Source organism: Martes martes (assembly GCF_963455335.1).
Source record: "Martes martes genome assembly, chromosome: 3".
Classification (NCBI taxonomy): domain Eukaryota; kingdom Metazoa; phylum Chordata; class Mammalia; order Carnivora; family Mustelidae; genus Martes; species Martes martes.
The window spans coordinates 78,303,966-78,324,566 of NC_137890.1; the positions used below are offsets into that span (position 1 = coordinate 78,303,966).

The 20,601-nt window shown below is 37.3% G+C and overlaps 1 protein-coding gene across 3 annotated transcripts in view; it reads right to left on the reverse strand.

Moving 5' to 3' along the window:
* SGCG (sarcoglycan gamma) overlaps positions 1-20,601 on the reverse strand; it is a 124,677-nt gene that overhangs the window by 39,371 nt on the left and 64,705 nt on the right. For all 3 annotated transcript variants that reach the window (XM_080798720.1, XM_080798721.1, XM_080798722.1), the window contains exon 3: positions 1,799-1,900. In XM_080798720.1, the coding sequence (XP_080654846.1) occupies positions 1,799-1,900 (102 nt within the window). The remainder of the gene's footprint in view (positions 1-1,798; positions 1,901-20,601) is intronic.

Below are 20,601 nucleotides of genomic sequence, written 5' to 3' on the forward strand. Positions count from 1 at the left end.
GGCACAATCTTGACAGGACTTCATGTATTAATTGTGAAGAGAGCAATCACATGTTAGAAGCCAGAGTACCATGTTGAATTATATTTATAATAAAGACATTCTCACTTCAGCAATATAGATGAATGAATATGTGTCAAATTTTGCAAATTCATTTCTGTAGTTTTATGGAAAATTACTTCCTAGACTCATTTTTGAAAAGGAAACATAACTAATACATCAGTGCATACAGAAAATATAAAGCACAATTTTGTTCAGTTAATCCTATCATTAGAAAGCCATCGTAGTTACCAGATACTTTCTATCTCTGTGATCACATTATTCCAAATATTTCTGTAATTTTATGTATCAACTGACATATTGCATCAATGCATCATTATAAGACTTCAATACATGATTACCTAAAATAATTTGTATCATTTTGTTGTTTTTTTTTAAGTATACTGGAGATGAAAAAAATCTGATAAAACTGAAAGTATTATTAAATCCAAATATTAAATTTGCTATGAACTAATCTTTCAGTCACCAGGCTATTCTACCAGTCTTATCTCTTCAAAAATATGATAGGGGATCAGTCAACATAACTCTGGGGAGAAAATGGCTAAGTTCTAACATTTAAATTCTTTGCTCACATCTGACATCTCCTTTTACAAAAGCTTAGGTTCATTCCTTATGTTCCCATATGACAGGAGTATTTAATATACTGAAATGTCATCATGGTTGATATAAGCATATTATCTGAGGAAGCTCATAGAATCGGGCTTATGCATGTATCAGCCTGTCACATTCTGGGTCATTTGCCTGCTTCCTACCATCTACTGAGACATTCTCAGAAGTAATGCAGTAGTGCCCAAGAGCTACTAAGAGGTATGTGCTTTGCACTTTCTAGAATCTCTCCTTGGTAGCCCATGTTTGGTAGTAGAGCTTGATGACTGTTTGGGTGCCTGTGTGGGGGTATGGTTTATCTCAAAGACCACGTGTGTTCTCAGTGGTTGGACTTTTGTATCTTTTCGAATCACCCTAGATTAGCTAGAAGAACCTCTGCTTATAGAAGATACTGACATATTCTTTCATATGTAGAAATATGAGAGGAAAGTGAAGAGTAAACTCTTCATACAACTGGTAAGTTATAGTTGGATGAAGTTTAACATTTATGATGCCACTTAATCAGTAATTGAGCAAAATGTTTACCTTTACTACAAAGTCCATAGCATCATTTAAAGTAAAATAAAACATATTTTTAAAAACTGATTATATTTTATACTTGGCTCTACTTGTTATAAATTCCATGGAGGTAAATGAAGATAATATTAAAACAGATATATTTATAAAGCCACACAATTATTTAATGGGAATGTTTAACCTACTTACAGAGAATCCTACAGGACTATAATCTGTATAATTAGCATAATTAGTACAGAACATACTACTATGAAACTAATTTCTTTCCAAGCCTCTCAGATAATTTTAAATGCCTTGAAAAAGAGTATTTAAATTACCTGCACTAAAAGAAGTTTAGATTATTTTTGATAAAGGTTTTAATTATCAAACCTTTTTTATTATGGTCTAAATTACTGAGGCCACCAAATTCAGATCTGAAGCACATGAAAATGGAGTCTTTTTAGAATGTAGTTTCAGAAATACATTTTACAACTTCTAGTCAAGCTTTTTGTAGAGTGTAACATCAATGTGTGTACATGTATATATCCTAAGAACCTCTTCTGAAATATGCTGAATTTCTGTACTCAACAATTATTTTTCATAAAACACAAAATATTTAAATGTTTCATCATTTTCTTACCACTCTGGAGTGTATTTCCTTGGCATACAATGGGAATAAAAATTCTGATTCTCCTTCTAGGCGAAGACCATCTTTTGTAACACGCAAGTGACCCATTCCTGTCTGGTAAGAAGATGAGACAATAGAGATTTCGTTATTGCTTTCTTTTTCCTTTCTTTTAGGATTATCTAAGAACACAGATACATTTTCAGAAGTTTTCTATTGGCACTTTTCTGTATTTCTCTTAAATATTCAATTTCAAACTTTAGTTTTTATTCATTTGTCAGTATTGCATTAACTCTTGTGTAATACAAAGGGCTATTCAGCAAATACATGTAAGACTTAAAGAGTCATGTTATCATAAAAACCCAAGAGCCCTCCATGATGTCAGAAAAAGGTGCTTGCCATGACTATTTAAAAACACTTTCGGGGCACCTGGGTGGCTCAGTGGGTTAAAGCCTCTGCCTTCGGCTCAGGTCATGATCCCAGGGTCCTGGGATCGAGCCCCACATCGGGCTCTCTGCTCAGCAGAGAGCCTGCTTCTCCCTCTCTCTCTGCCTGCCTCTCTGCCTACTTGTGATCTCTGTCTGTCAAATAAATAAATAAAATCTTTAAAAACACTTTCAAAAGTTAAGATGTCATAAAACAGACTGTTTTTTGGCATCCAGTTCTCTGAGTTTTAACAACAGTCCATAAGGTACAGAACAGTTCCAACACCCTACCCCAACAGTACCTTAAAGTCTTCAAGAGTATCTAGCAAGTTTACAATATAGCAATTTTTTATTGGCCAGCACTTAAGTGAAAAGCAATATGGGAAGATGTGGAGCTCGATTCAAGATGTCTGTCCTCACAAAATTTCCAGTCATGAAGAATGACTGGAGAGAAGGATAGAAGGCTTAATTCTGGAGATTATCAGTGACCATGATGCTATTAAATCTTGCAGACATGTTAAAACACTATCCTCACTTGGTTACCAGGATACCACGCTCTCCTAGCTTTTCTCCTTGTCCTCTATACACATTCATCCTCCTCTACGCAGCCTTTGACTGCTGGCCTCCTCAAGCTCAGTCAGGCCCTTTCCTGTGATCTCTCTCTGGCCATGATGGCAGCTTCCACTACCATCTCAGTGTGGAAATTCTCACCTTTTTTAAATTTACAGTTTACATTCTCTATTCTGAGCTCCACCCATATATAAGATCATCTATCTCTGCTTCCCTTTTGAATGTCTTTGGAGCACCTAAATATAGCAAATTGAATTCCGATCTTTCCTCTCTTCCCCCAGGATAGAGGTAAATTTAAGAAAGGGAGAGCAGAACGATCAGGAAAATGAAACAAAAACATTAAGGACAACTTTATGTAGTGATAGGTGATTTCCAGGACAGAGAGATGTTACTCTGAACCGAGGTCATAGACTTCTCTTTTGAAGAACTCCACTGACTGATAAACCCCCCTAATAAGAACCAGATTTAATCTGGAATTACTCTGCCTGGTTATCTGTCTGTGAACCACCATTATGGTCCTCTTCCCAAACTCAGGTGTGGGAGCAGTGGAGTTTGCATTGTGCTTAATGGAAGTCCCTCAGTGCTCTGGGCTTGGGCCAATCCCTACCATAGGCAGGGAAACTCTACTGAGTCTCTCTGACACCTATGATTCAGTGTGTAGCTTGGTTTAAAGAAAGGGCTAAATCTAAAAAGGTTGACAGCTACTGTTCTACATTATCTCATAAAATCTAACCATGTAATTGTAAGGCACAGTTTATGAAATTAAGCTAACATTAGCAATATTATGAACTCCATCATTTATGGATAATAAACCAATTTTTAGCAAACAATTCCATTAGTAATTTTTTGTCCTAGAGTTAACCAAAGTGAAGTCTCAAGATTATATAATCAAATCTGAAAATCTGCTAAATTTCTGGGTTCAGTGAAAGACATGCCAGGAGTTTTTCTGGACTCTATTTAGCTCCATCGGGGGAAAAAAAAAAACACCAATAAAAAAGTAATGATAATTTCAGCCTCAGAAGTAGCTAATTTACATAATCAGATTGCAAAAGTTCATTGTTCCTTGTCATGTGTCATCTCCTCCTCTGGCTAGTCCTCTGTCTCCTTACTTGAAAAATAAGGAAATTGACATAAAGTGACCCAAGCCTCCTTTCACCTGTAATATTCTACGGTTTTAATAAAATGAATTACAAACCTCTGCAAACAACCAATCAATCCTCAGTGCCTGAAAACAAAAGAATATACTGATTTGTCTAGTTTTTTGGTTTTTTTTTTTTTTGTAGTCAGGAATGTTGAGGTATAATTCACAAATAATAAAATTTACCTTTTTTAGTGAACAAGTTTTCACAAAGCACAAAACACCAACACTCCTCTGAGTGAAGTTATAGAAGAGTTCTAGAGACCATAAAACCTGCCTCCCTGAAATCACTCCCCACTCCCACACTCCCATTCCTTGGCAAACACTGCTTTCTATTCCAGTAGTTTTGCCTCTTGCAGAATGTCATATAAATGGAATCATACAGTATGCAGCCTTTTCAGACTGCCTTCTTTCAGTAGAATAATGAATTTGACATTCAACCATGCTCTTGTGCATATCAGCAGTTTGTTTTATTTTAGAGATGAGTAGTATTCCTCTGGATGAATATATCGTAATTTTTTTATGCATCTATCAGTTGAAGGATATTTAGGTTGTTTTGATGATTATAAAAAAAGGCTTCTCTGTGAACATAATTATCATTTCTGTTGAACAAATGCCTAGCAATGGGATTGCTGGGTTGTATGGTAGGTTTATGGTTAACCTTATAATACTGCCAAACTCTTTTTGAAGGTGGTTTTACCATTTTGCATTCCCATAAACAATATATAAGTGTTCTGGTTGTACCGTATTCTTGTCGATACTTAGTATTGTCAGTATTTTTTCCCATTCTAGTAGGTATATGATAGTATCATATCATGATTTTAATTTGTATTTTCCTAATGACTAATGATGTCAAGCATTTTTTTTTTGTTAACATATAATGTATTATTTTTCCCAGGGGTACAGGTCTGTGAATCATCAGGCTTACACATCTCACAGCACTTACTATAGTACATACCCCCCCCAACATCCATAACCCAACCATCCTTTCCTACTCTCCCCACCACCCTATTCCTACCCTCCCCACCACCCTATTCCTACCCTTCCACCCCCTAGCAACCCTGTTTGTTTCATGACATTAAGAGTCTTTTATGGTTTGTTTCCCTCCTGATCCCATCTTGTTTCATTTTTTCCTTTCCTATCCCCCACAAGCCCCCCACCCCCCTTCAAATTCCTCACATCAGGAAGATCATATGATAATTGTCTTCTATGATTGACTTATTTAGCTCAGCATAATACCCTCTAGTTCCATCCACTTCATTGCAAATGGCAAGACTCCGTTTCTCTTGATGGCTGCATAATATTCCATTGTATATGTATACCACATCTTCTTTATCCATTCATCTGTTGATGGACATCTAGGTTCTGTCCATAGTTTGGCTATTGTGGACATTGCTGCTATAAACATTCAGGTGCACATGCCCCTTCAGATCACTACATTTGTATCTTTAGGGTAAATACACAATAGTGTGATTGCTGGGCATAGGGTAACTCTATTTTCAACTTTTTGAGGAACCTCCATACTGTTTTCCAGAGTGGTTGCACCAGCTTGCATTCCCACCAACAGTGTAGGAGGGTTCCCCTTTCTCTGCATCCTTGCCAGCATCTGTCGTTTCCTGAATGACTTGTTAATTTTAGCCATTCTGACTGGTGTGAGGTGGTATCTTATTGTGGTTTTGATTTGTATTTCCCTGATGCCAGATGATGTTGAGCACTTTTTCACGTGTCTGTTGGCCATCTGGATGTCTTCTTTGCAGAAATATCTGTTCTTGTCTTCTGCTCATTTCTTGATTGGATTATTTGTTCTTTGGGTGTTGAGTTTGTTAAGTTTTTTATAGATTTTGGATACTAACCCTTTATCTGATGTCATTTGTGAATGTCTTCTCCCATTCTGTCTGTTGTCTTTTGGTTTTGTTGGTGTCAAGCATTTTTCAATGTGCTTTTGTTATCCACATTTCTTCTTTGGTAAAATTCCTGTTTAATTTTTTTCTCTTCACAGTTACTTTTCTTATTATTGATGGTTTAGGGCTCTTTATATATTCTGAATACAAATATTTGTTGATACATAATTTGCAAATATTTTCACTCAGTTTGAGGTTTTTTTTCTTTAACTGTGTCTTTTGAAAAACAAAGTTTTTTAATTTTCAAGAAGTTCATCAATTTTGTCTGTTATAGTCATGATTTTGATGTTTTATATGACAGCTTTACCTAAACCAAGGACCCATTTTCTATGTTTTCTTCTAGAATTTTTATAGTTTTAGAATATACAGTTAGGTCTGTGACCAATTTTTAGTTAACTTTTATGTATGGTGTGAGGTATAGATAAAGATTATTTTGTATATGGATACCCAATTATTTCAGCACGATATCATGAAAATTTTATTCACTCTCCACTGAATTACTTTTGTGCCCTTATAAAAAATTAATTAACCATTTGTGGTTGTATTTCTGGATTCCCTATTCTGTTCTATTGACCCATGTTTCTATTGATTATTCTGACTTTACCATTAAAGCTTGAAATCAAATAGTGTGAATTTACTAATTTTGCCTTCTTCAAAACTGTTTTAAAAGGTTTTTATTATGATAAAGTAAACTTAACAAAATTTGCCACTTATCCATTTTTAATTGTACAGTTCAGTGGTATTAAGAACATTCATGTTTTTGTACCATCTCCACAATTTTTTCATCTTTTCCAACTGAAAATCTACACTCACTAAACCACTACTCTCCATCTCCCCTTCCTCTAGCCCCTGGTATCCACTATTCTACCTCCTGATTCTATGACTCTGATTATTCTAAGTACCTCATTAAGTGGAATCATATATATTTGTCTTTTTTTCTTTGTATTCTTATTTCTTGGATTTAAATATAAGTTTTAGAATCACCATATCTATTCTACAAAAATTTCTTCTGGGATTTTGATTATCAACATATTGAACATAAGTATCAATTTGGGGAAGAACTGACATCTTAACAATATCAAATTCTTCCAAAGCATAAACACTATTTCCCTATTTATTTAATTTTAAAGATTTCTTTCATCTGTGTTTTGAAGTTCTCAGCATACAAATCTTACCCATATTTTGCTATATTTTTACATAAATACTTCATGTCTTTTGATGCTATTACTGATAATATAATTTTTATTTCATACTAACTTCCATTTAGTCAGTATTGTTCTGGTTTATGCTTTTTCCTTCTTTTATTTTCAAACTCCCTAATTTTTTTTCTTTTATGTCTCTTGTAAGCAGATTATAGATGATCTTTTTAAAAACACAACTTGAAAATGTCTATTAGCAGTGGAGTTTAATGTTCACAGTTAGTGAAATTACTGAAATATTTTAAAGGACTTCTACTACCTGATTTTTCTCTAAGAAAATTTATACTGGTTATTCAGTACACTCTCCCGTGACCTCACAATCGTTTTGTCAGTAAAATGGCCTCTTGAGGCCATAGCAAAGCCCTGTAAGAATATTGTGATTTTAAGAAGACAAAAGATGTAAGATTCCATTAAGGCCAAATGTTCTTGTTAAATAAAATGTCCCAGCTGTGTGAAGAGGGAATCTATGAAGATGTGTGACCCAGTTTTGGATGTCATGTCCCAGAAGGGTGAATAGTAGCCCTCAGCATTGAAGCCCCCAAGGAAAGGTGTCAAGCTCAAGTGGAATGGGGAGGGATCTGTGTAGGAGAGAGTGTGGTGGCAGAGGTATGAGAGTGGAAACATGAAAGGGTTTGACTGAATAAGTAGATGAAAGAGTAATGGGAGCCAAGTTCCTCATATCAAGGAATGGAGCACAAACACACACACACACACACACACACACACACACACACACACACACACACAGAGTGAGAGAGAGAGAGAGAAAGAGAGAAAATATCAGGTTAAACCCTGTCATGTTGGACTGAATTTAAAATTTGTATGAACCCACGGTGTTCCATGTGTACCCAGGTAGGTAGAGAAATAAATGTTCATACAAAGGGGTGTGTGTATGTGTGTGTGTTACGTCCTCTGAGTCTGGGAGTAACCGCACATCAATAGCAATGAACATGTCTGACACTTCAATCTTAGTTTCCAAATACCATTCCCCACTAAAAGGAACAAGAGGTCCTTGGAGAGACCTCTAATTTCAGGGCCAGAGTAAGGAAAGAACATGATAGCCATGGAACACCTTTGTGCCAGAAGATAAGGAAGTGCTCAAAGAATAATGAGGATAGGTTAAAAGACAGAAAACCCCACTAAAAAGGCCTCCCAGAATCCAAATCAGATTCAACATGAAGATCAAAAGAAATGACAGTAATGGATAATGAAAGCCCACTAGATAGAATTAGAAATCATGAGTCCATACAGGCATGCAAAAATAAATGAATGAATGAAAGGGCTGATGAAAACAGGATCTTTATATAGTTTGGAACTATCTCCTTAAAAATTAATTATAACTGCAAATGGGAAAATGACAATTTTACAATGAAGAAGCCTGGCCCTTTAATCAAATGTTCCAAGTGGTGGGCCAAGTAAAAAATTTGCTGTGCTGATGAAGTCTTGAATTCCAGAGGGTGGAGCAGAGAGTTTCTGGCATTGGAGAATGGGGGTAGGAACAGGACGGTGCATGACCAGAGCCTCGGAGCATCTGACCGCAGGATATGAGCAATGAGGAGGTGAGGGTTTCTTACGGTGAACAACGTCAATCAGGATGAAAGGAAAATGGGCGTGGACTGCAGTGGACTTGAGGCGGATGGTGGAAGTAGATCTATAAGGGCAAGTGGGCAGTAAGAAGACAGGTGCCTGATGCTCCCTATTGACTTACTTATGAGGGAAAGGTCTGCAGCAGCATGGCCATAGGCTCTATGCACGGGTCCATTCCTGACCCTTGCGAGATGGAGCAGACTTCCTCTGGATTCCCGGGATTCTCTCTTGACTCTTGCTGATTGCACTGTGGCTCCCTCACAATCATACAAATTGAAGCATGGTCTTTCATGTGCTTCCATGGGTTTGCTCATGTTGATGACTAAAAAAATTTCTTATTTTAACTTACACAGGTAAATCTTATTAATCCTTCAAGACTCTTCAAGACCCTTACATAGTATCCTGTGCATAGCTCTATATTAGCACATATATGATTACCAATACATGAGCTGGCTTGTTTCTACAAAAGTATTGGTTACTCCTCTTTCAGAGGTAAAGCATAACCCTCTCCCCCATGAACCTGGGCTAACAGCAGAAATGACATCAAAAGAAGACTTGAGGCTTCTGCTCAGGCCCCTTGGACTAGTTTAGAGGCCCTGAGAAGTCCAGGTACTCTGAGATCACATGCTGGAGAGACTAAGAACAGACTCTGCAGTTGTCAATACCAGCTGAGCCCAACTTTCCAGCCATCCCTGCCTGCACTGGCACCAGATATATGAATGAAGTCATCTCAATCCCTCCAAATCAGCCCTAATGCCTACTAATTATATGAGTGGCCTCAACTGACATCATGGGGAACACAACTGCCTACCTGAGTCCTGCCCCATTTTTTTTAACCTGCAAAATCAAAAGTTATGATAAAATAGCTTTTGTTTTCAGCCATTCATTTCTAGAGTGATATTAATAGATAGTAATAGATACCTGGAATACTTCTTGCAAGCAGGGATTAACCACATCTACTCTCACCTCTTGATTTAATATCTGATGCATGAAAGTGCTTATTACATGGTTGATGAACTGCTAAATGGTCTGTTTCCAGAAAAAAAAATCAGAAGTTCAGCCAATAAAACTCAGTTATCATTTAGATCCTACATTATACCACACTGTCAGCTTAATGTTTCTATGACATCTCAACGCTGGCTTTCCTTCCTTTGGTGTATCGTCTGCTGTCAATTCTAATGTGACTGTACCCTTATGCATTCATTCTTTCAGCAAAAATCAACCAAGTGCCAGATTTTGACTATGTTCTGCTTGCAACACTCACTCCAAGTGGCCTCAACACTTCAGCGTAATAGTAAGGGGAAGGAAGAGCAATACCAGCAGGATGATGCCTTGATTAAATCCTTAGGTAGTTTACACAGAATACCAGGAGGATGAGCTCTGTAGTTCAAAGTGCCTTCCACGTAATGGTAGTAGGTAGAATGAGCAGGATGATGTCATGACTCAAATTCATCCCCTCAAAGAAACGAGGGAGGAAGAATTTCAAAACCACTTCCAAATTACTCCTTTCATCTTCCCAAAGATGGAGTTAACAGGTCAAATGTTGCTCTGGCCCTTAATCATCATTTCCTTACTTGCAGACTTAGCATTTACAGTTGAGAACAACCAAAGTAGAATATGATTTAATCAACTTTCTGTAGAACTTAAATTCATTTGGTCAATTTCCTATTGTGTTGACTTTATTCATTGTGGAGGTCAAAAGATTGTAAAATATTTGATAGCTCTGCAAGCTTCTCTTTTTTTTTCTTTCATTTCTTAATGTTTAATTAACCTATATATCCTTTTGAATTTACCACATTAATTTTGTTTCAAATAACTAGCTTTGATAATTTTCCCTTCTTGTATGAAATAAATTATCCTCTGTCTTCCTTCTCTGGTCAGCACTGCCCCCACCCAATACCTTCTAAAAGCTAGCTGGGTGTAATAAGGAAACACTCAGTTTTTTTCTTCCTGTGTAGGGAAGAACTCAGCTCTCCCTGTAATGTCTTTCCTTCCTGTGAGGTTCCTATACTTCACACAGAACAGTTCCTCTCCGACATTCACATTTAGGGCATTAAAATGTAGACATCTTGAGGCCATTATTTAGCCTACTACACTTACCAATTGAAAATAAAGTGGTAGAAGCTGCTGTGGTCCTTGTCAAGATTTAATGTGCATTTAAATCACCTCGGGTCTTGATAAAATACAACTACTAGCCAGTGGGTCTGGGGTGGGACCTGAGAGTGTACATTTGTAACCAGCTCCCTGGGGATGCTGTTGCTACTCTCCAAATACCACAGTGAATGGCAAGGGTTGAACAATGACTCTGATTCTTGGCTGCACATTGGAATCAACTGGCGGGGCTGTAAGAACTACTGATGCCCAGTCCCTACCCCTAGAAGCTGTGCTTAACTTGCTGTGGTATATGGCCCTGACACTGGGATTTTTAGAATCTTGAGATCCTTGAGTGTTGTGTGAGAATTTCCTTAGGTCTAAGTATGGTTGAGAGGGGAAAAGTGCAATTGTTAACTAGGAACATTTGCCACTGGCTGGAATTTGGGGTTGACAGATAACTGCTGTGTTTGCTGTTTATCTGACCATCTGGTGACTTGCTCTGGGCTAGGGATGCCTCCTCAGTGGCTCAGTTGTTTAAGCATCTGCCTTTGGCTCAGGTAATGATCCTAGGGTCCTGGGATTGAGTCCTGCATTGGGCTTCTTGCTTGGTGAGGAGCAGCCTTCTCCCTCTGCCTGCTGCTCCCCCTACTTGTGCGCTCTGACAAATAAATAAAATCTTTTAAAAAATATTTGCTCTGGGCTAGAGGCAAAGATGAATGAGATTTAGTCCTTACAGATATTCCACATACTGTGCTCAGGGATGGGAGCCCATTCTATGAGCCTCTGCCCACTCATCTTTGTATTACTAGTGCCCGACATTATGCCTGGCACATAACAAATGTTTGTTGATTCTACTGTATTAGAGACAAAAAGTTCTATCCAGAAGTATTCATAATTCAATAGAGAAGATGAGTTAAATATAATGTAATAAAAGATATATGATATAGAGAGCAATATACGGTTGGAGGAGCTTAAACTTTCACCTTATTAGAGTGGCTCTTCAACTAAACTGTGTAGGAATAAAAAAAGAAAATATTGGAATTTTTGTGTTTATGAGATTATAACAAAATCAAACACAATAGAAAAATTACCTGGTTCAATCGATTTTAATTTGTGTAGACTGACTCCAAAACAGCAGGATCTATTATATTCTCGGCTCTCTGCTATTGCGGTCACACACAGAAAACCAAACTTACTAAAACTTTAAGAAAGTTAGGTCCTGGTCTCCATCACACACAGTCCTGACTTACATAGAAATTAGGTCCAGATGTCATTTGAATAAAATCCCCTTCCTAGCTTTAAGTAACAGACATCAAACAATAAACTTATGTCAACACTCTAAAGACTAAGAATGAAAATGTTAGTGTTTTGCTGAACATTTGAAACTTGACTTTTCTGTCTCTTTTTTTAAAGATTTATTTATATATTTATTTATCTGACAGAGAGAGATCACAAGTAGGCAGAGAGGCAGGCAGAAAGAGAGGAGGAAGCAGGCTTCCCGCTGAGCAGAGAGCCCGATGTGGGGCTCGATCCCAGGACCCTGGGATCATGACCTGAGCCAAAGGCAGAGGCTTTAACCCACTGAGCCACCCAGGCGCCCCATGACTTTTCTCTTAATAACAAGACAATTTATTAAAAACGATAAAGAACAAATACACATATTTACTTTTGAACTAGTCTTTAAAATTTTATTCTTTTTAAACTGAATGCATGGGACAACTTAAAATCATTGGTAGTGATCAAAAGTAAAAATATAAAATTAACTTTTCCAGTTCCAACCTGACTTAACAGCCATCCTTAGTCTTCTTTCTGAGGACCAAAGGGTCTGGATCCCACATCTAGCACCCCAAATTTTAAGACCCCCATCTGAAGGATGGGCTCCCTAAAATATCTACCTTTGAAAGCCAGTGGGCTTCATCCATGAGCCTCATGAGACTATAGGAAACAAAGAAGCAGTTCTTAATGGGTGCACGAGTATTTACTATGGCTATCTCCCAGAACTCACTGCAGTAGGACTAGGTAAAAATGCCCATTTCCCAGTCCCTCCCTGAAAGAGAGTCATCTGCATACTTTAAAAGCTGCCACCTTTTTTCACGTGTCTCTAGGCCATTTGTATATCTTCTTTGGAGAAATGTCTGTTCATGTCTTCAATGCCAAAGATACAGATGTAGTGAAAAGAAGGGGCACCTGCACCCCAGTGTTCATAGCAACAATGTTCACAATAGCCAAACTGTGGAAGGAGCTGAGAAGTCCTTTAGCAGATGAATGGATAAAGAAGATGTGGTTCATATATGCAATGGAATATTACTCAGCCATCAGAAAAGATGATTACCTACCATTTATTATGATGTGGATGGAACTAGAGGGCATTATACTAAATGAAATAAGTCAAGCAGAGAAAGACAATTATCATGTGGTTTCATTCATAGGTGGAATATAAGAAATAGCACAAGAGGATCATAGGGGAAGGGAGGAAAAAACTGAATGGAAAGAAATCAGAGAGGGAGAAAAACCATGAGAGACACTTGACTCCAGGGAACTGAGGGTTGTGGAAGGGGAGGTGGGTGGAGGGATGGGGTAACTGGGTAACAGGCATTAAGGAGGGCACATAATGTGATGAGCATTGGGTGTTATATGCAACTAATAAATCACTGAACACTAAATAAAAATTAATGATGTAACAATGTTGGCCAGTTGAATTTAAATGGAAAAAAAAAAAAAAAGCTACTGCCTGAGGGTCAGGCTTCTAATTTAGCACACATCTGTGGTCTGGCTATGCTCTTCCCCAGAGTACAGCAGGGAAACCAGTGGATACTTCTACCTTCTCCCTCAAGTCTTCTAAAATAATAAAAGCAAGATATTAGTATCACCTTGGAAGGAAATTGTATACACATCTGGCTCCCCAGCTTCTATGGCTTCTACCTCTGGATGAGCATACAGATTGCCTGGCTCTGACAGCCAATAGGGCTTGCATTCAAGAATCTCAGAGGGCCATGGCAAACAAGGAAGCAGCTTTTAAGGGGCCCATAAGTGACCATCCATGGCTAACCACCTAGACCTAGCACAAAGGGAGCAGGCAAAAATGCCCATTTCTTAGTTTCTCCCTGGATGGGGTTTAACTACCTACATTCCCTGATGCTCCCTGAGGATCTTGCTTTTAATCGACCTGTTTCTAAGTGCTAAAGTCTTCCGCTTTATGGGGCACCTGGATGGCTCAGTTGGTTAAATGTCTGCCTTTGACTCAGGTCATGATCCCAGGGTTCTGGGATCAAGCCCTGCATTGGTCTCCTTGCTCACTGGGGAGCCTGCTTCTCCCTCTCCCTCTGCCTGCAGCTCCTCCTGCTTGTGCTTTCTCACGCTGTCAAATAAAATAAATAAAATCTTTTAAAAAATAAATTCTTCCCCTTTAAGATATTGACAGGTTTTCTCACACTCTTAACTACCAAGAACTAATAAGAACAATGATGGCTATTTGGACAATAACAACAGTTTAAGAGACAGCTAGAAGCTCCAGCTGGGTTGACTGACAAGGCCCATCTCCTACACAAGACCATTCTGCCAAGACTGGAAGAGGTGGCTGTTTTATCTAATATGCAGAAATCAATACAGAAAGTCAAAGAAAATGAAGAAAAATGGAATTATGTTCCAAACAAAAGAATAAGATAAATCTCCAGAAACAGATTCTAGTGAAATAAAATTAAATAATATACTTGATAGAAAGTTCAAAATAAATCATAAAGATGCTCACTGAGGTGAGGAGGGCAATGTATTTCAACACAGAGACAGAAAAAGTATTAAAAATTACCAAACAGAAGTCACAGATGGAAGGGTATAATAGCTGAACTAAAAAAATTCCATAGAGGGGCTTCAACAACAGACTAGATCAAGCTGAAGAAAAGATCAGCAAACTCAAAGACAAGATAGTGGGATTCATTTCTTCAGAGGAGCAAAAAAAGTAAAAAAGAGCAAATATAGCTTCAAGGACTTATGGAACATCATCAAGTGGACTGATAAATACCTTATAGGTGTCCTAGAAGGAGAAGAGAGACAGAAAGGGGCAGAAAGCTTATTCAAAGAACTAATGGCTGAAAACTTTCATAACCTGAGGATAGAAACAGACATTCAGATCCAAGAAGTTCAAATACCAAATGAGATGAGTCCAAAGAGAGACACTTTAATTAAACTGTCAAAAGTTAAAGACAAGGAGACAGTCTTAAAAGCAGCAAGAAAAAAAGCAAACTATTATATACACCGGTAGTCTCATAAAACCATAACAGATTTTTCAGTAGGTACTTTGTAGGGCAGAAGGGAGTGGGATAAAATATTTAAAGTGCTGAAAGAGAACAACTTCCAGCCAAGAATACATACCTTACCTGGCAAAGCTGTTCTTCAGAACTGAAGGAGAGATAAAGAATTTACTGATAAACAAAAGCTAAAGGAGTCCATCAGCCCTAGACTGGCCTTATTAGAAATAGTAAAGGGAGTTCTTCAAGCTGAAACAAAAATGTCTTAATTAGTAAGAGGAAAATCTATGAAAGTATAAAACTCACTGCTGAGGTAAATATATGGTAAATTTAAATACTCCAATGTAATGGTGGTAAATTAATCACTTATAACTGTAGAATGAAGGTAAAAGACAAAAGAAGTAAAAAAAAATTACACTCAATGTAAAAAGATATAAATTGTGTCATCAAAAATATTGGAGGAGGACTGTAAAATGTAGAGTTTTGTATGCACTGAAGTTATGATTAGTCTGAAACAGACTGTTATAAACAGGGCTTCTGGGGAAGACGGGTGAGTGGGAAGACCCTAAAGTTACTTCATCCTACAAATGCAACTAGATAACATTCAAACCAGAGCAAACAACTCAGAAAAGGATGAAAAACTGGCCAAAAAAAAAAAAAAATCCCCAACTAAATTTAGAGAAGAGGCCACAATGAAGAGGGCAGAAAGGATGAAGGCTCAATAAGAAAATTAAACCTCATGGATCTGACCACCAGAGGAAGAGAGCTGCAGCTACAGATATGGGCAAGAAACAAACTAGCACACCAGGGAGCTTACAATGGGAAGAGCAATTCCTATAGCATTTGGCTTTGAAAATCAGAGGGCCCAAAATTTTCTGAGTGCTTACAATCAGTGGGACTTAAAGGTTGGAACTTTAAAAATCAACCGCTCAGCTCTGAGAGAGCCCAGAAGGTGATATGAACCTGAGTGCCAGTCTTTTAAGAGACAGCACAGCAAAGAACCCGTGGAGATACATGGATTGGAGGCAATAGTTTGAAAGGTACCTGGGGCTGAGAGGAGGGAGAGTAAGTTATTAGTATCAGACTTTGCTAAAGGACTTCTCCAGGAATGAAAGAGCTAGAAGGCACTATTTCCCTTCCCTGCCCCTCATCATAAACACCCAACCACTTGTAGGAACCAGCATGGTTTGGGCACTCACTACCTAACTTTCTTATAATGCACCCCAACTCCTGGACAACCAGGCCTGCCTCAGTCCTGGTCTGAGGATCCCTTCCCACAGAAGACTCACACAAACCTTGCCAAAATTGCATCTCCTGACCTCTGCAGTGGGTGTAAACACCTTGTTAAATCTGCACCCTGTCCAGGCATGCTTTATGGAGCAGCCCCAGCTGGCTAGTCTCCCCAGTGGTAGAGTATCAGTGCCACCTAGATAAAAGTGAATGTCCTTCCCACTAGTTTCCAGGCATAGCTGACTTTCCTAACACAGAAAAACAGACAAAAAGAGTCAGGCAAAATGCTACAGAAGAATATGTCCCAAATGAAAGAACAGGACAAAACCCCAGCATGAATGAAATAGATATAAGTAACATGCCTGATAGAGAATTTAAAATAATGATCATAATGATAGTCACTGGACTTGAGAAAAGAGTGGAAGAAATCAGTGAGACCCTTAACACAGAGATAAAAAAGAATCAATCAGAGATGAAGAACACAATAAATGAAATTAAGAATACACTCGACAGAATGAATAGCAAGCTGGAAGAAGCTGAGGAATGAATTAATGAACTAGAAGACAGAGTAATGGAAAGTAATCAAGCTGAACAAATAAGAGAAAAAAGAATTATGCAAAATGAGAATAGACTTAGGGAACTTGGCAACTCCATCAAGAGTGGTAACATTTGCCTTATAGGGATCCCAGAAGGAAAAGAGAGTTAAAAAGGGGCAGAACACTTATTTGAAGAAATAATAGCTGAAAACTTCCTAATCTGGGGAAGGAAATAGCTATCCAAATCTAAGAGGCACAGATATCCCTCAACAGATTCAACCAAAGGAGGTCCATACCAAGATACACAGTAATCAAAATGGCAACAAGTAGTGATAAAAAAAAAAAAAGATTAAAATCAGCAAGAGAAAAGGAGACAGCTGCATACAAGGGAAACCCTATAAGGCTATCACTGGGATTTTAAGCAGAAACTTTGCAAGCCAGAAGAAAGTGGCATGATATATTCAAAGTGCTGAAAGGGAAAAATCTACAGCCAAGAATACTCTACCCAGCAAGGCTATTCATTCAGAATAGAGGCGAGATAAAGAGTTTTCCGGACAAATAAAAACTAAAGGAGCGGGGGGACGGGAGAGGGTGGTGGGGATATGGACATTGGGGAGGGTATGTGCTATGATGAGTGCTGTGAAATGTGTAAACCTAGCGATTCACAGACCTGTACCCCTGGGGATAAAGATACATTATATGTTTATTAAAATAAAATTAAAACAAAACAAAACAAAAACACAAAAAACTAAAGGAGCTCATGACCACTAAACCAGCCCTAACAAAAACATTAGAGGGGACTCTGAGTGGAAAGAAAAGATCATAAGAGAGATTATGAAAAGTAGGAGATACAAAAGTAGTAAAAATAAATATTTCTGTAAAAAAATCAGTCAAGGAATTCATAAAGGGATATAAAATATGACACCATATACCTAAAACATGTTGTGGGGGAAGGAATGAAGAATGGGTTCGAACTTAAGCAACCATCAGCTTAATATAGAATGTTATATGCAGATGATGTTATATATAAACCTAATGGTAACCAAACCACTAATAGGTATACAAAGAATAAAGAAAAAGGAATCCAAGTATATCCCTAAAGGAAACCAGCAAACCATGAAAGAGAGAAAGAGAAGAATCAGAGAAAAACTACAAAAACCACAAAGCAAGTAAAAAATAGCAATAGAAATATATATATCTGTAAATAATTACTTTTTTATTATTATTATGTTAGTCACCATATAGTACATCATCAGTTTTTGATGTAGTGTTCCATGATTCATTGTTTGTGTATAACATCCAGTGCTCCACACTGTGCCCTCCTTAATGTCCATCACTGGGCTAACTCATCTCCTTACCCCTCTCCCTTCTGAAACACTCAGTTTGTTTCCAGGAGTCCATAGTCTTTCATGGTTCATCTCCCCCTCTGACCCACCCCCTTCATTTTTCCCCTCCTTCTCTTAATGTCTTCCATCAGTAATTATTTTGAGTGCAAGTGGACTAAACACTTAAATGAAAAGAGAGAGGGTGACAGAATGGATTAATCAACAACAACAACAACAAGACCCATCTATATGTTGCCTACAAGAGACTTGCTTCAGACCAAAGACACCTGCACATTAAAAGTGAGGGGATGTGGAGATATCTATCATGCAAAGAGATGTGAAAAGAAAGCCAGAATAGCAATACTTATATTGGACAAAAGAGTCTTTAAAACAAAGACTATAACAAGAGACAAAGAGGAACTCCACATTATAATAAGGGGGACAATACAACCAGAAGACAAAACGATTGTAAATATTTATGCACCCAACATGGAGGCACCTATTACATAAAACAGCTAATAAAAAACATAAAGGAACTAATCAACAGTTATACAATAATAGTAGGGGAGTTTATCACTCCACTTGCATTCATAGATAGATCATCCAAACAAAAACTAGCAAGAAATAGTGGCTTTGAGTGGCACATTGAACCAGATGGATTTAATAGGCATATTCAGAAAATTCCATCTTAAAACAGAATACACATTTTTTCAAGTGCACAAAGAACAGTTTCCAGAATAGATCACATATAAGGCATAAAAGAAGCCTTGACAAAAATGAAAAAGATCAAAGTCATACCATGCATCTTTTCTGACCAAAATGTTATGAAACTAAAATCAACCACAAGGAAAAAATCTGGAAAGACCACAAATACATGGAAGTCAAATAACATGCTACTAAACAATGAAAGGTCAACCAGGAAAGCAAAGAAGAAATTAAAAAAGTACATGGAAACAAATGAAAATGAAAACACAACAGTCCAAGACCTTTGCCATGTAGCAAAAGCAGTTCTAAGAGGGAAGCAAAACCCAAAACCAGTAGAAGAAAGGATATATAAAGAATGGAACAGAAGTAAATGACAGAGAAACTAAAAAACCAATAGAACAGATCAATGAAGTCAGGAGATGGTTCTTTGAAAATATCAACAAAATTGAAAAACATCTAGTCAGAAACATATAAATAAAGAAGAAGGACTCAAATAAACAAAATCATAAATGAAAGAGGAGAAATAGGAACCAACACCGCAGAAATACAAATTATAAGAGAATATTATGAAAAACTATATGCCAACAAATTAGATAACCAGAAGAAATGGATAAATTCCTAGAAACATATAAACTACCAAAACTGAAGCAGGAAGAAATAGAAAACTTGAACAGACTGATTTCCAGCCAGGAGACTAAGTCAGTGATGAAAAACTCCCAACAAACCAAAGTCTAGGATCAGACAGCTTCACAGGCAAATTCTACCAAGCATTTAAAGAAGTGTTAATATATATTCTTCTCAAATTATTTCTAAAATTGGGAGAGGAAGGAAATATTCCAAATTCATTCTATAAAGGCCATATTATGCTGATATATTCATAAATCAATCAATGTGATATTATATATATAGAACACCCAAAAGATTCCTCCAAAGTGTTTATAGCAGCAATGTCCACAACAGCCAAACTATGGAAAGAGCCCAGATGTCCACTGACAGATGAATGGATAAAGAAGATGTGGTATATATACACAATGGAATATTATGCAGCCATCATAAAATGTAATCTTGCCATTTGCAACGATGTGGATGGAACTAGAGGATATTATGCTAAATGAAATAAGTCAATCAGAGAAAGGCAATTATTATATGATCCCACTGATATGTGGAATTTAAGAAACAAGGCAGAGGATCACAGGGGAAGAGAGAAAAAAAATGAAACAAGACAAAAACAGAGAGTGAGAAAAACCATAAGAGATTCAGGAAACAAACTGAGGGTTGCTAGAGGGGTAGGGGACTGGGGGAATGCCATAACAGGGTGATGGACATTGGGGAGGGTAATGTTGTAATGAGTGTTGGGTATTATATAAGACTGATGAATCACAGACCTGTACCCCTGAAACATATAATACATTATATGTTAATTAATTGAATTTAAATTAAAAAATAAATACAAATTAAAAAATAAATTGATAAAAAGAAACAATATGACACAAAGAAATGGAAACACATTACATGCTCATGGATTAGAAGAACAAATATTGTTAAAATGTTCATATTACCCAAAGTAATCTACATATTTAATGCAATCCCTATCAAAATACTGATAGCATTTTTCACAGAACTAGAACAAAAAAATCCTAAAACGTATATGGAACCAGAAGGGCCCCAAATAGCCACAGCAATCTTGGAAAAGCAAAGCAAAGCTGGAGGCATCACAATTTCAGACTTCAAGTTATATTTCAGAGCTATAGTAAATCAGAACAGTATGGTACTGGCACAAAAACAGACACGGAGATGAACAGAACAGAAAACTCAAGAAATAACCCACAATTATATGACCAATTAGTCTTTGAAAAAGCAGGAA